This window comes from Vidua macroura, chromosome 18, assembly GCF_024509145.1.
Source record: "Vidua macroura isolate BioBank_ID:100142 chromosome 18, ASM2450914v1, whole genome shotgun sequence".
NCBI lineage: Eukaryota > Metazoa > Chordata > Aves > Passeriformes > Viduidae > Vidua > Vidua macroura.
The window spans coordinates 957,573-970,794 of NC_071588.1; the positions used below are offsets into that span (position 1 = coordinate 957,573).

The following is a 13,222-nucleotide window of genomic DNA, read 5'->3' on the forward strand; positions in this document are numbered from 1 at the left end:
GCATCAGGCACGGGGCAGTGCTGCAGAGAGGCGCCCTGAGCAGAGCCCAGCCCCAGGGCTCATTGCCTGAAGAGTCCATGAGCCCTTCAAACACAGCAGCTGGGGTAGAGCTGTTCAAACCAGGCTCTCTGCCAGGGCTTTATGGGCAATGCCCTGCCCGTTCCTGCTCACACAATCAAGGGAACTGAGATTCAATAGTCACGGCTGCATAAAGCAGCTTCTGATCCCACCTAGGTCAGCATGAAATGAGACTGCATTCAGTGCTAGTTTAGAAATCGTGCTCTTTTTTTCATGACATGAAGAAATGAGAAATTGAACAAAATGTGTTCCATTTTGGCTCGCTTTAAATTCCATCCAGGAGAGAAAGAACACAGTGCATCCACTGAAATACAAACCTTGAAGATGATCAGATCACCCTCTCCAGGAAGCAGCACTGGGTAAAGCTCTGAATTTAGTCAGCACAGTGGAAATCTCTGAGGACCTTGGGAAGAGTCCCAGTCTGGGGCTGTTGTCATAACTGATCTTCATAAAAGTGTATCTTTAGTTTTAGGTCTTTTCCCACATCAGCTGGGAAGCCTGCTGGGGTTTGGGTGCATTTTGGGGTTCTCTAATCAGTTGCTGAAATGTTCCCTTTTTTTCTGGTTGCCCTCTCCAGCAGAAATGGCTTGTGACCCCTTTAGTGCTGTGCCAGTCTTCCTCTCCTTGAGCACTGTCCCAGAGAAAGAAATTCTGCTCTTTCCTTTCCCCTCCACACAAACACTGAAGCTGGTTCAGCATTCAGTGCTTCAGGAGTAAAAGCACTCTCAGCGTCCCCTGGATTTGTGCACTGCTGAGAAAGTCCACATTGCTCTGCAGCTTTACAGGAAATTGAGTATTTTCTTGTCTCTTGATGCCACTGGCCTAAGGAGCTCACCTTAACAATGCAATCTCCACTGCCTTTCCATGCAGTAGCTGGTTCTGCAACAAACCTTACAGGAATTGCATCAATTCCCTTTCCAGTCTTCCGTCGTTGCGTTTCTGCTGTATGGAATTCTCGGACACAATCATGGAACCCAAGGAAGGACAGCTCACCAAGCCCCCAGTGCCCCCACAATGTCACAGCCAGCGAGGCTTTGCTCTCCTCTGGGGGTTTTCACTCAAGGATCCTGGCAGGACTGGCTGGTATGAAACAGCCCAGTTTTGTAACTCTCTCACAACAAGCTCGATTATCTGTAATTCCTGGTTTAGCAAAGGACAAAAGGAGCTTCCCACTGACACTCACAGCAAGGTAGCAGTATAGCCAAAAATTAATTCCGACTTTTGCAGTCCTCTGCTCCCTGCTGCCCTTGTTCATGGACCCCTTCCCGAGCTTTGACCTTTCTTCCATGCCTGTCTTTTTAATAAACAGAAAATACTTTTGGTGCCGTGGTTTCCCCTGTCAAGGAGTGATTCCCCTTAGGTTTGCTCACGTGCTGCTTTGCCCTGGAGGAAATGCAGTGTGCTCGTTGAAGGGAGGGCTGGGGGTCAGGTTAGGCTGTACTTCCAGCCTCTGTTTTGCCTTTGATCTGGTTGTGTTTCTCCCCCTGTGAAATGGAGCAGTGCACGGTGATCCATGTCACAAAGTGTTGCTGAGCCACTTGAATTGGTGGGAAAGAACCTGAAATCTTAAGTCAAGTGCCAATGATTAATGCATTATTAAATCCATCATCCCACCCAATCCTCTCTTTGAAGGAGCCTTAATCCAAGGTTTTATTAATATAGAAGCAATTATATTCCTGGCTTATCAGTCATGTGAATGAACATTTCTGTTCCTTTCTTTGCTGCAGTGCGGAGGGACCTTCCTCTGAAATCATGCAGATTGATTTTGAAATTGAAGAGCTGGCTGACCTCCCCGAGACCCAGCTCATCACCTGGCAGGTGGAGTATCCTGGAGACACCACGTCCGATCTGGGAATCTCCAAGATCTACGTAAGCCAGAAGGAGCTGGTAGGAGTTCTCCCCTTGGCTATGGTAAGGAGCTGTTTGGCATTCTGCAGGCCTTCAGCGCTGCTTTGCACTCCAGGGTCTGCCAGGTGCACAGGGGCAGCTGAGAGGGGAGGGAGGGACACAGGGAAACGCCTGGAGAGTCACATCCTGCCTTGTGGGGCGAGAGCACAGCTTCCCTTGGGAGGCCAGCTCCTGCTCTTTGGCTGGTGCTCTGATTTTTTGGGGCAGAAGCTGGGTTGGTGGCATTTCCCCTGCTCAGAGCTCCTGTGGGTGCACTCCATCGTGGTACATCTCTGACCTGAATCAGGAGTGCTCTCCCCTTGGCCTGGGCTTCCTGAGTGACAGGTTTTCCAGATTCTGGATTCTGACTCCGTGTCCATTTGAGAGTGAGAAAAGGAATAAAAGGAATGGCATGAGCTCTGATTGATTTGAATTAGCTGGGGAGCACAAAATGCAGGACGTAGCCAGCTGCCTGTTCTACAGAAATGCATTCCAACAGGTCACCCCATGGTCACAGTGAAAACTGCAGGACTTGAAAATTGCCTGATCCTTTAGCCTTGTTTTTACCTAAAAAATGCCTGTTAGATACCCAAATTTCAAGTACAGTCAGAAATTCGTGCATTTTCCTTTTCTCTCCCTTTCCCATTTCTTTCTTGTTAGGGCTGAAGCACACTTGTGTGAGGTCTGGCTGTGCCTCATTTCTGTTCTTGGGCAATCTGTTAGAAAATATTGACACATTGTTATTTAGTGCTGAAAGAAAAACAAAAATCAATCTCAGAGCATTTAAAAAAATGTAACCTGGATGCTTGCCTGGTGATAGCAAGTTAATTATGCCATTACTGAAGACTGAAGGTGTTCTCTGCACTTCCAGACTCCCAGAACTGGCTGCTCTTGTTATTTGTATTTACCAACTTCCGAACTACTCAGATGCTGTGATTATTTTACCAAACCCACCTTTTCCCTCTGGTGGCTCGTGCCTTCATTGCCAGGGTGTGTCTCACAGCTGAAACTGGGGCTGGCTCACAAATGGGAGCTGTGTAACCCCTTTGCACGGCTGCTTCCTCCTGCCGAGCCCTGGGAGCTCTCTGCTGGTGCTCACAGAATATTCTGGGTTAGGGCATCAAGTCCAGCTCTGCTGTCAGCTGGGCCCTGGAGTGCAGCCACACGAGCTCTGGTTGAGGGTTAAGGCTGTAGAGCAATCAGATTCACGTAGTGTGAGCTGTTGGGGTTTCTGTTCTCTCCATACGTAATTGAAAAGATAAAAGGTTTCCTCCCCAGTGGTTCCAGTGGTGGCAGGAAACCACAGTTCTCCTCACGTGTGCCCACGAGCCATGATTGCTTTATTATCAAGTGATATAGTGGCAAAATATAGCTCCTGAGAGCAAAAATAGATTCTGCTGGCAGCTGCTACAAATCAGCTCACTCTCTTAATTTCCATTAAAGATGAAGAAAGGCCCATTTTGCAGCAGCTCAGAACGCTGTGCTCAGAGGCCACGTGCAGCCTAGAGCATTATCAGGAGATGGCATTTGCAAGGCAACAGGTGTGGGGATAATGGGGGAGGGAGAAGGCACAGACAAATGGCAGCAGTCCCTGGGTCCCTGGCAGGCTGGGAATAGTGTAACCTTCTCTGCATGAGGAGGCAGCTCCAGGGCATTAGGAACCTGCAGATCTTTGTCACACTTCACTTTGTGCTCAGGCTGTGATGATTCAGGTGCAGCCCTTTTGAGGCGTCCAACTTTGATTAGTTTGACACTTCAGTTTTCCCTGTGGTCCTTGCAAGGCCGGCTTGTAATTTGCAAATTAAAATAAAAATTTAAAAAAAAAAAATTCTCCTCTTCCATTTAGAAAGAAGCACAATGAAAAGAATGTGTTATGTTATTTCTCTGGAATGACAAGGAGTTATTTTGTAATCTGCTGGTGAAGGGGGTTGAACAACCTTGGCTGAGCTGTTAGGAAGAAGGATCCCCCTACCCTGCATCTCCTGGAGGTCAGCAGCCTCCAGGGAAGGGTGGTGGTGGAGCAGAAGAACCTTTTCCACCAGTGTAAGCATCTCTGCAATGCCACGCCAGCTGGGACTGTGTGAAACACGGGGGGAGCATTTGTTCTGTGAGGTCAGGTTCATCAGCTGGCTGTAAAGAGTAAAGGTCTGTATTTGTTGAACAGAAATCTGTTACAATGCACAGCGTGTAAACATGAAATACCATGTTTAAAATGATATTTGGTTAAAAGCTCTGTTTTGGTATGTCCTAGCATTGTCAAAGCAAGGCTGACCCTGAGCCCCTTCTCCTCTTGCCAAGGAACATGCTCTTGTCCTCAGACCCATTTAGACACATTTTGGCTTCTGAGAAGTCCTGTTTCTGGCAGTCCTATTAAATAAATTGTATCCAAAACCTCAACACCAATTTAACATTATTCCTTCTAGATAATTCATTGTTTCAACCTGCTCCTGATGTTCTTTTTAAAACTTTAATGAATATGTTGTCAGGAAGTAAACTGTTCTACTTACCATCAGCATGAGAGGCTGTATAAACAGACCAGGTAAAAAATAAAATCAGTTGTGGCAGTAAAGAGGCTATTTATTGTAAAGGAAACTTTATTTGTACTACAATTATTTCTAATAATTACAGGGATCAGCTGTCACGGCAGTGGCTGGCACTGATGGATTTTATAAATACCCAGGGTATTTGTGCCCTCATAAATGCATGTACCTGACACATTTCACTGTCAAACAGTGCTGTGCATGTGCTGGTAGGGACTGGCTGTGCAGCTCAGGCTTAGCTACCAGAATTGCCAGTGGGCTGCTGCAGTGGGATTCTGGGGGCTGCTGCAGCCTCCTCTCCCCACCCACCCTCTGAGCTGACCATCAGGCTGCTCTTGGGTGAAATCTGAGCTTTTCTGGAAGGTGAGTCTCTCCCCTTGGGAGGGATGTAGAGGAACAGATTGGTTTTGGGGGGGATCTGCTTTTGGCTGGGAGCAGCCTGAGTTCTGCCTGGCAGCAGAGCAGTGCAGGATCACATCAGCCAAACCCTCTGTCCTACTCAAATCCAATCAGGGAATATTCCTAAAGACTTCCACTGACAGCTTTATGAAAAAGAAAGAGACGTCTAGAGAGTAGATAAAAGCTTTTACCTTCCTAATTCATAGCTTTTAAATTGCAATTACAGTATTCGGCAAGTTTTCAAATATTTAATTAAAATGTTACCCAGTGCTGAAAAGGAGCCTTTTTAAATCAAAATGATTAGTGAATCACAGATGAAATCTACTCCTAAGAAAGGGAGAAACCGTTGGATCATTGTGATGTTGCCAGCAACCATTTTCTTTTCAGAAATACATCCTATTGCTTCCTGAAATTAGACACATCAAGACTTCAAATTTCACTCCATGAAACAGACATGCCATTCTCCCAGTAGTGTCTCAGCACCCACCAGTTCTGATTTTGAGTCACCTTTCTTGGAAGTAGACATCCCAGATGATGTCAGAATGCCAGATAATGTCTCTTGCCAGTGTTGTCCGAGTGTTTATGTCCTGGAAATGTTTTGTTCTGTCTCAGAAGATGCATGCCAGGGTTTGGTTCTGTTTCCTGGGGTTTTTGTACACTTGGTCAGGGCTTGTTCTCTACAATGGCACATGCTGGTCCTGTGACTCAGTGTTACATCCAGATCTTTCTGCTGCTCTGTTGTTTCAGACTGGAGACCTCTTCCCTGGTGGCTGAAATTCTGACTGTCAGTCCCCGTGATGAAACTCCTCACTGTGACAGCATTTCACTCCATTTCTTTTTTCTGAATCCTTGGGTTTATCTGTTGCTTCTATTTAATAGTTCAAACTTCTGTACTGGTGATGCCTTCCCAGCTGATATTGTCAGCAGATTTGATTGGTATTTGTTCCAGGGTCATTCCTGACAGCACTGCAAACACAGCTTTTCCCTGGGTTATTTCTGGGATATTGGAGCAGTCTGATGCTGATTCTGGAATGTTGCTGTGGCAGTCCAGAGGAACAGATTGTCTCACTGGCTCTGGCTCTCCCAGCTTTGTCTGGATCCAGAAACCTCCCTTATGGATTGGTTCTCGTGCTCAGGCAACTTCCACTGCAAGGACTTTGTACTGCAGAGCCTGTTAATCAATCTCTGCAGTGTGGGAGTCAGATCAGATTCTGTTTCACATCCTGGTAACTGCAGTCAGCCCGTTCAGCTGAAGGGAGAAAGTGTTTCATTAACGTGCAAGAATCTGAGGTGCTTCAGGAATTAATTGAATCACAGGGATCTGAAGCTGCAAGACATTTTTCCTGTATGTAGATGTTAATTATTCAGGCTTTTTCAGAGCCTGTGGCAAATGATGGACCAGGCACCTGGTGTGGCAGCTCTGCTGTCCCCACGAGTCTGTGTTCAAGAGGTGAACATCCTTGCAACAGGGCTGATTTCAGGGCCCATTCCCAGGTGGAGCTGTCTGGAACTGTGGCTGGGTTTGGGATTCAGCTCCCTGCTCTTGCTGCTGTTCACCAGGCTCTGGCCTTGCTGTGGCAGGACAGCTGTGTGCCCACCAGCCTGGCTTTGGGTTTGTGCAGAGAATGGAATGAGAGCAGTGCAGGGCCACGGAGCACGCCCCATCTCCAGTCCAACAGGTGCCACGTTCTTTGGGTTTCTCTGTGCAGAACTGAGGAGGACTGGGCTCCTTACCACAGGTGCCACGTTCTTTGGGTTTCTCCGTGCAGAATTGAGGAGGACTGGGCTCCTTACCACGGGTGCCACGTTCTTTGGGTTTCTGTGCAGAACTGAGGAGGACCCTGGGCTCCTTACCACAGGTGCCACGTTCTTTGGGTTTCTCTGTGCAGAACTGAGGAGGACCCTGGGCTCCTTACCACAGGTGCCACGTTCTTTGGGTTTCTGTGCAGAACTGAGGAGGACCCTGGGCTCCTTACCATTTGGAATAGCAGGCAGTAGCTCTGTCCCTGCACAGACTCTGTGCTGACGTGTGGAGCACGCAGGGGAAGGGTGGCTGTGGTCATGGCAGCATCACACACACCTGTGGCTCCTCACGCTGCCGAGCAGTGAAGAGCATCGGGCAGACCTTGTTTAACCCGGTCCTTGTTCTGCCTGCATCACCACAGGCTGATGGAAAGGGATCTTGATGGAGTTGCTGCTGCAGACAGGAGGTTGGAAATGTCGGGTTTGTCCCTGAGCTGCAGTGGGGCTGAGGACTGCTGTGATCGCCTGGAGCAGCGGCGGGCAGCCAGCCTGGCTCTGCCAGGGGGGCAGTGAGTGCTGAGGGCTGGGGCTGCCTGCTGGCACAGCTGCTGGCAGCCACAGTTTGATGTGGGACGTGGAAAATGGGGCTCCCCAGAGAAGCAGGAACAAGCACAAGGGTATTTTCCTTACGACTTAAAGCCTAAGAAAAATGGCTTTGCATAAGAGCCGTTCTTTCCGAAGTGTGAGTTACATGTGTTTTTTTGATTAGACTGAACTGGGTTTGAGACAAGCCCAATCCTTCACCCTGACAACCTTGGTATTGCTCTGGAGCTGTGAAATGTAGAAGGACCAGGAAAACACAGCAGATCTGAATTTAGAGCAGGTTTCACCAGAACTTCTCCCTCCTTTATGACAATAGACACAAGACTTAGAAGTCCTGGCCTGTTTTCACACTGCTGTAAAACCACGGTTATTACAAATGTTCTGAGTTTTAAACGGAAATAATTTGGTGGTGAACTGAGTTCTTAGAATTATGATCTTGTAATTATTTTTATAATTTGATAATTTTTGTGGAGCCAATTTAAGCCAGCTGAAAGGGACCTCATTTTTAGTAGAAAAGTGCTCCAGCTGTCCAGTGCCCTGCCCAGAGAGACTTTGGGTCTGTGCTCTGGGGCTTGGACACCCCAGAGAAGGGGACCCACATCGCTCTGGGGAGCTCTGCTTTTCCCTGTGTGTCCAAATGGAATTTCCCATGTTCTCACCTGTGCCAGACGAGCCTGGACTGATGCCCTGGGGTGGCTCCCCAGAACAGAGACTGGACAAGGTTAGGAGAATAAATCAGGTATTTATTGAAGGCCTTCAATAGGCACACCTTGGGCAGCCAGAGCCTCTGAGGGGCTACGCCCAATATGGACAATGGTAATGAGTTTTTCACACTTTTGTAAGTTTGGTCCATTTACATATCAGGGGTTAATCCTGCAGTTACAGCTTCAGGTAATGAAGTCATTTACTCCAAGTTTGCTCCCACCACAGTTTGCTGTTGTTTCCATCTGTAGGGCCCTGAGCCAGTGAGGTGTCCTTGATTCCCAGGCCTGGAGAGGAATTGTTGTGTCTGAATAAAACAGGAGAACAGCAGCTGACAGGCTGTGGAGTTTTAGAGTTATGCACCAAAGCAGTGCAGGATCTGGAAAATGTAAAAAAAAACCTAAAAGCTAAATGCTAAGGCATGGGGGACAGTGTGGCTCCTCTCTGGTGTGCCCTGTGGGGAGCAGCAGGGCTCCAGATGTGGGGAGCAGCTGTGGGGAGCAGCAGGGCTCCAGATGTGGGGACCAGCTGTGGGGAGCAGCAGGGCTGCAGATGTGAAGAGCAGCAGGGTTCCAGATGTGGGGAGCAGCTGTGGGGAGCAGCCTGGGGAGCAGCAGGGCTCCAGCTGTGGGGAGCAGCCTGGGGAGCAGCAGGGCTCCAGATGTGGGGAGCAGCCTGGGGAGCAGCAGGGCTCCAGATGTGGGGAGCAGCCTGGGGAGCAGCCTGGGGAGCAGCAGGGCTCCAGATGTGGGGAGCAGCTGTGAAGAGCAGCAGGGCTCCAGATGTGGGGAGCAGCCTGGGGAGCAGCAGGGCTCCAGCTCAGCCCTCGTGGGGCTGGGCAGCCCCAGCTCCTGTGGCTCTCGGGGCACCTCCTGGGCCAGCCCAGCTTGGTGGCCCTGGCCTGGCTCCAGAGCAGCGTTATCCCTGGCTGGGGCTCTGCTCTCCCGTGGCTTCCCACCTCTCCGCTGGTGTGCTTGTGGAAACATTTTTCCCTTTGGCATAACAAAGGGGGTGCTGCCTTAATTGGCTCCCTTCAGATGAGTGATTGGAACGAAGCATTGCTGAAGGAGGAGCAGAGCATTTCTCCCTGCTGAAACAGATCATCACCACTGTGGTGCTGCTGGGGCAGGCCAGGCTGGGACCTCTCTGTGCAGCTTCTTGATATTATTTTTAGATGTTCTTCCTAATTCTGAGGTACTGTTTGGGGGCTGGGGACTTCCTTTTTTTTTTTTTTTTTTTTCCTCCTGGGGATTTAAGCTTTAGAAATTATTTATTTACGAGCCATGAAAATCCCCCCAAAATGGATTTTAACAAGTGTGTAATTGGATAATTTGACAACTGGTAAGCTGAAGCCCCAGAGATCAGGAATTACACTTCACCACAGAATAGTGGTTCTTCATGTAGAATTAATTAGATTTCCTCTAGATTACAAGTAGTAAGAAGAGTAGTCAATTAAGAGAATTATTCCCTGACTTTTCCATCCTTCTCCCAGCCAGTGGTTTTAAGAATTCCTTTTCCTATGTGAGATGTCCTCAGAGGCAGGACGCCAGCCAGAGGGTGAGGGCTGAGGAGTGAGGTGACTCAGAAGCGATGGCAGCTGTGGTGTGTCACCTTCCGAGGGGCCGATGATCCGGAGCTGTGGAGCTGCTGGCTCCCCGAGGGCGAGCAGCCGAACGGGGCCAGCTCCTTTATCAGCAGCATCGCTGAGTCAGGCACGCTTGCTCCTCCCCAGCTGGCTTGGTACAAACGCCTGGGCTGAAAACAGCAATAATAATTCCTTTTTGGTTGGGCCATTCTGAACCCAACTCGCTTCCCTGGCTCCCTTCATCACCTGCCCGTGCAAAAGGAGCAGTGGCACGGTCACTGAAGGGTTAAAAAGGTGGGGGCAGAAGCCACTTGAGGCAGAGTGGCTGTGGCAGGGACAGCTTTGGGGGCAGACACTGGCAGTAGGCTGAAAGATCCGTGGGACAGGGCAGGGAGAGCGTGGAAGGAGGGTGGCAATGTGGGCAGCCCCACGCGGGGCAGGCAGGGCAGGGATGGCAGGGAAGGGATGGCAGGGATGGCAGGGCAGGGATGGCAGGGCAGGGATGGCAGGGCAGGGATGGCAGGGATGGCAGGGCAGGGCAGGGCAGGGATGGCAGGGCAGGGATGGCAGGGATGGCAGGGCAGGGCAGGGCAGGGCAGGGATGGCAGGGCAGGGATGGCAGGGCAGGGATGGCAGGGATGGCAGGGATGGCAGGGCAGGGATGGCAGGGATGGCAGGGCAGGGATGGCAGGGATGGCAGGGCAGGGATGGCAGGGATGGCAGGGAAGGGAAGGGCAGGGAGGGCAGGGAGGGCAGGGCAGGGATGGCAGGGAAGGCAGGGCAGGGATGGCAGGGCAGGGATGGCAGGGCAGGGATGGCAGGGATGGCAGGGATGGCAGGGCAGGGGAGGGCAGGGCAGGGATGGCAAGGCAGGCAGGGATGGCAGGGAGGGCAGGGAGGGCAGGGCAGGCAGGGATGGCAGGGCAGGGCAGGGATGGCAGGGATGGCAGGGCAGGGGAGGGCAGGGCAGGGATGGCAAGGCAGGCAGGGATGGCAGGGAGGGCAGGGAGGGCAGGGCAGGCAGGGATGGCAGGGATGGCAGGACAGGCAGGGATGGCAGGGCAGGGCAGGGATGGCAGGGATGGCAGGACAGGCAGGGATGGCAGGGATGGCAGGGATGGCAGGGCAGGGCAGGGATGGCAGGGATGGCAGGGATGGCAGGACAGGCAGGGATGGCAGGGCAGGGATGGCAGGGATGGCAGGGCAGGGCAGGGATGGCAGGCAGGGCTCGGCTCTCCTCGGCGGGTCCGGGCTGCCTGGGGATGTGCTGGGTGAGCTGGGTTTGTGTGCAGGATGTGCCTGACAGCACGTGGGCACGGAGGGCTTTGAGCTTGTGCCTCCTCTTTTCCCTTTCCCTCAGCCTGGATTTGTGTGGGGCAGCAGAGAGCACGGGAGGGATTGGAGGGGGTGAAGGAGCTTGGGCAGGAGGGGTGATGAAGGAGCTTGGGCAGGCAAGGATGATGATGGTGCTTGTTTGGACAGGCAGGGATGATGATGGTTCTTGGGCAGGCAGGGATGAAGGTGCTTGTTTGGGCAGACAGGGATTATGATGGTGCTTGGGCAGGAGAGATGAAGATGCCTGGGCAGGCAGGGATGATGAAGGTGCTTGCACAGACAGGGATGAAGATGGTGTTTGGACAGGAGGGATGAAGATGCCTGGGCAGGCAGGGATGATGAAGGTGCTTGCACAGGCAGGGATGATGAAGGTGCTTGCACAGGAGGGATGAAGATGCCTGGGCAGGCAGGGATGATGAAGGTGCTTGGGCAGGCAGGGATGAAGCAGAGCAGCCAGCTGGGATGGATTCCTGTGGATGTTTGAGTCACAGCTGGGGTTCCCAAGGCTCCCTGTGTTTCAGGCACCTGCCCCCGTGCCCGGGGAAGTTCAGGCTGGGCCCTGAGCACTGGGGTGTTTGGAGGGGCTCCCAGGTGCTGCCAGGAGCAGCAGCACAGGCACAGAGCCCCCAGAGCTGGTCCTGCTCCCCCTGGAGAAGGGGCAGGAGAGATGTGCCCCAGGGGAGAGGACATGGACCCACATCGCCCAGAGGGAAGGGCTCAGAATTTAATGTTCCCTGAATGCAGAGAAGATAGATTTTATAACAGCACATCTGTTTCACTTCTATTGTGACCTTCAGAGAAGGGATGAGGAAAAAGTGAAACAGGAAATCTGTACAGCTGAGATTTTGGAATACCTAATGCTGTTTTATAATCACTGATGTCATTTCTAATTGTGCGGAGAATACAAAAAAACCCAACAACATCAAAATGTGCAAAGTGCTCATTTAAAAAAGCTTGACATTTAAAGAGACTAAATTATAGGCATATAAGAAATGTAAATGTTAAATAAAAAAAAGTCTGGTTCTTTTTCATACCACTTACTAGTAGTTCTATCATAAAATAACAGAATCTCTACCCTGGAGTAGGATTCTGCAAAATTACTCCCCTGGAGACACAGTAGTTACTGTTCAAAGTGACTTTTTCCTGCAATGCTAAACTTCCTACACCCATCAGCTCCAAACAGAGGGAACATCAATATTGAAACCACTCTAAACCTGGCCTGAAAATCAGACAATTTGGAAATAACTTGTTGGACATTCAAATGTTCCAGCTGGCTGTAAAACCCAGTAATTGTTATGTTACATAGAAATATGAAACTTACATAGTTTGATAAAGAAAGACAACACACTGTAGTGATGAGACTTTCCATTGTAATTCAGGGTAAAAATTCCAAATTCTGGTTGTAATATTTGTGAGGCAAACCAGCTTTGAATTTAAAAATAATTCTCCCTGTTTCAGTGAAATGAAGGTGCGTTGTTTTCACATGTGTATTTTCTCTTTGATCTTAAAAAGATGTCAGAAAATGGAGTTAAGTTTCCTTGTCAGAGCTGGGTACAATCTAATATATGTATATAGCTCTTTGCTGGTAAAGTGATAACAGGAACCACTAAAAAAAGTGAAAAGCTTAGACATGAGGGGGAAAACAAAGCATTTCAACATTTAAAACAGAGAGGAAAAAAGCTGAACATATGTAAAAATATGTAAAATATACATCTAATTTTGTCCTAAACAGGAGCAGAAAAGAAGAGATCTGTGCTGCAGCTGGCATCCAAGAAACCACAGCTCTCCTTCTTTGGGGACTTGGCTGGGCAGATGCAGTAAAAGCCAGTTCAAATTTCATAGGTTTTATAAGTGTTTTCTGTTCTGTGGTCTGTCAGATGAGTTATGAATTTCTTATTGTAAAAAAACCTAAATGTTTTAGGCTTGGCTTTCTGAAGCAATTCTGAGCTTTGTCTGTGTCCCTCAGCTTCTATGGCATGAGTGGGAAGTCTTCAGGAGGAGGCAGAAGTCCAGTTTGAGTTATCTTCATTTCTAATTTCCCTTTTTCCATATTAAAGTGGGAAGAATATAAAGAATGAGAAGGTGCAGTGATGGTGTTTAGGCAGAGCAGGAATGGACTGTCAGCCCCAGGTGACCCCCAAAGCCACGGGAGGGGTTAGAGCAGCAGCTTTGGTTTGGGCTGCAGTTCGATGTTTCACTGCAGCCACTTGACAAATAACTCCAAATGCCAACCTATGAAAAAACCCTGTGGAAAACAAGTGTTGGTCCAGCTGCACCTAAAGGGAGCGTTTTACCTGTCACTGTGCCCATGAGGGCAGTGAGAGAAAACTGTTAATGGGCTCTGACTGGT

General features: G+C 49.8%; 1 protein-coding gene across 1 annotated transcript in view; it reads left to right on the forward strand.

Annotated features, from left to right (window-relative positions):
* LOC128816506 (transmembrane protein 132D-like) overlaps positions 1–13,222 on the forward strand; it is a 200,982-nt gene that overhangs the window by 116,191 nt on the left and 71,569 nt on the right. Inside the window, exon 4 of the mRNA XM_053994168.1 lies at positions 1,806–1,989. Within this exon, the coding sequence (XP_053850143.1) occupies positions 1,806–1,989 (184 nt within the window). The remainder of the gene's footprint in view (positions 1–1,805; positions 1,990–13,222) is intronic.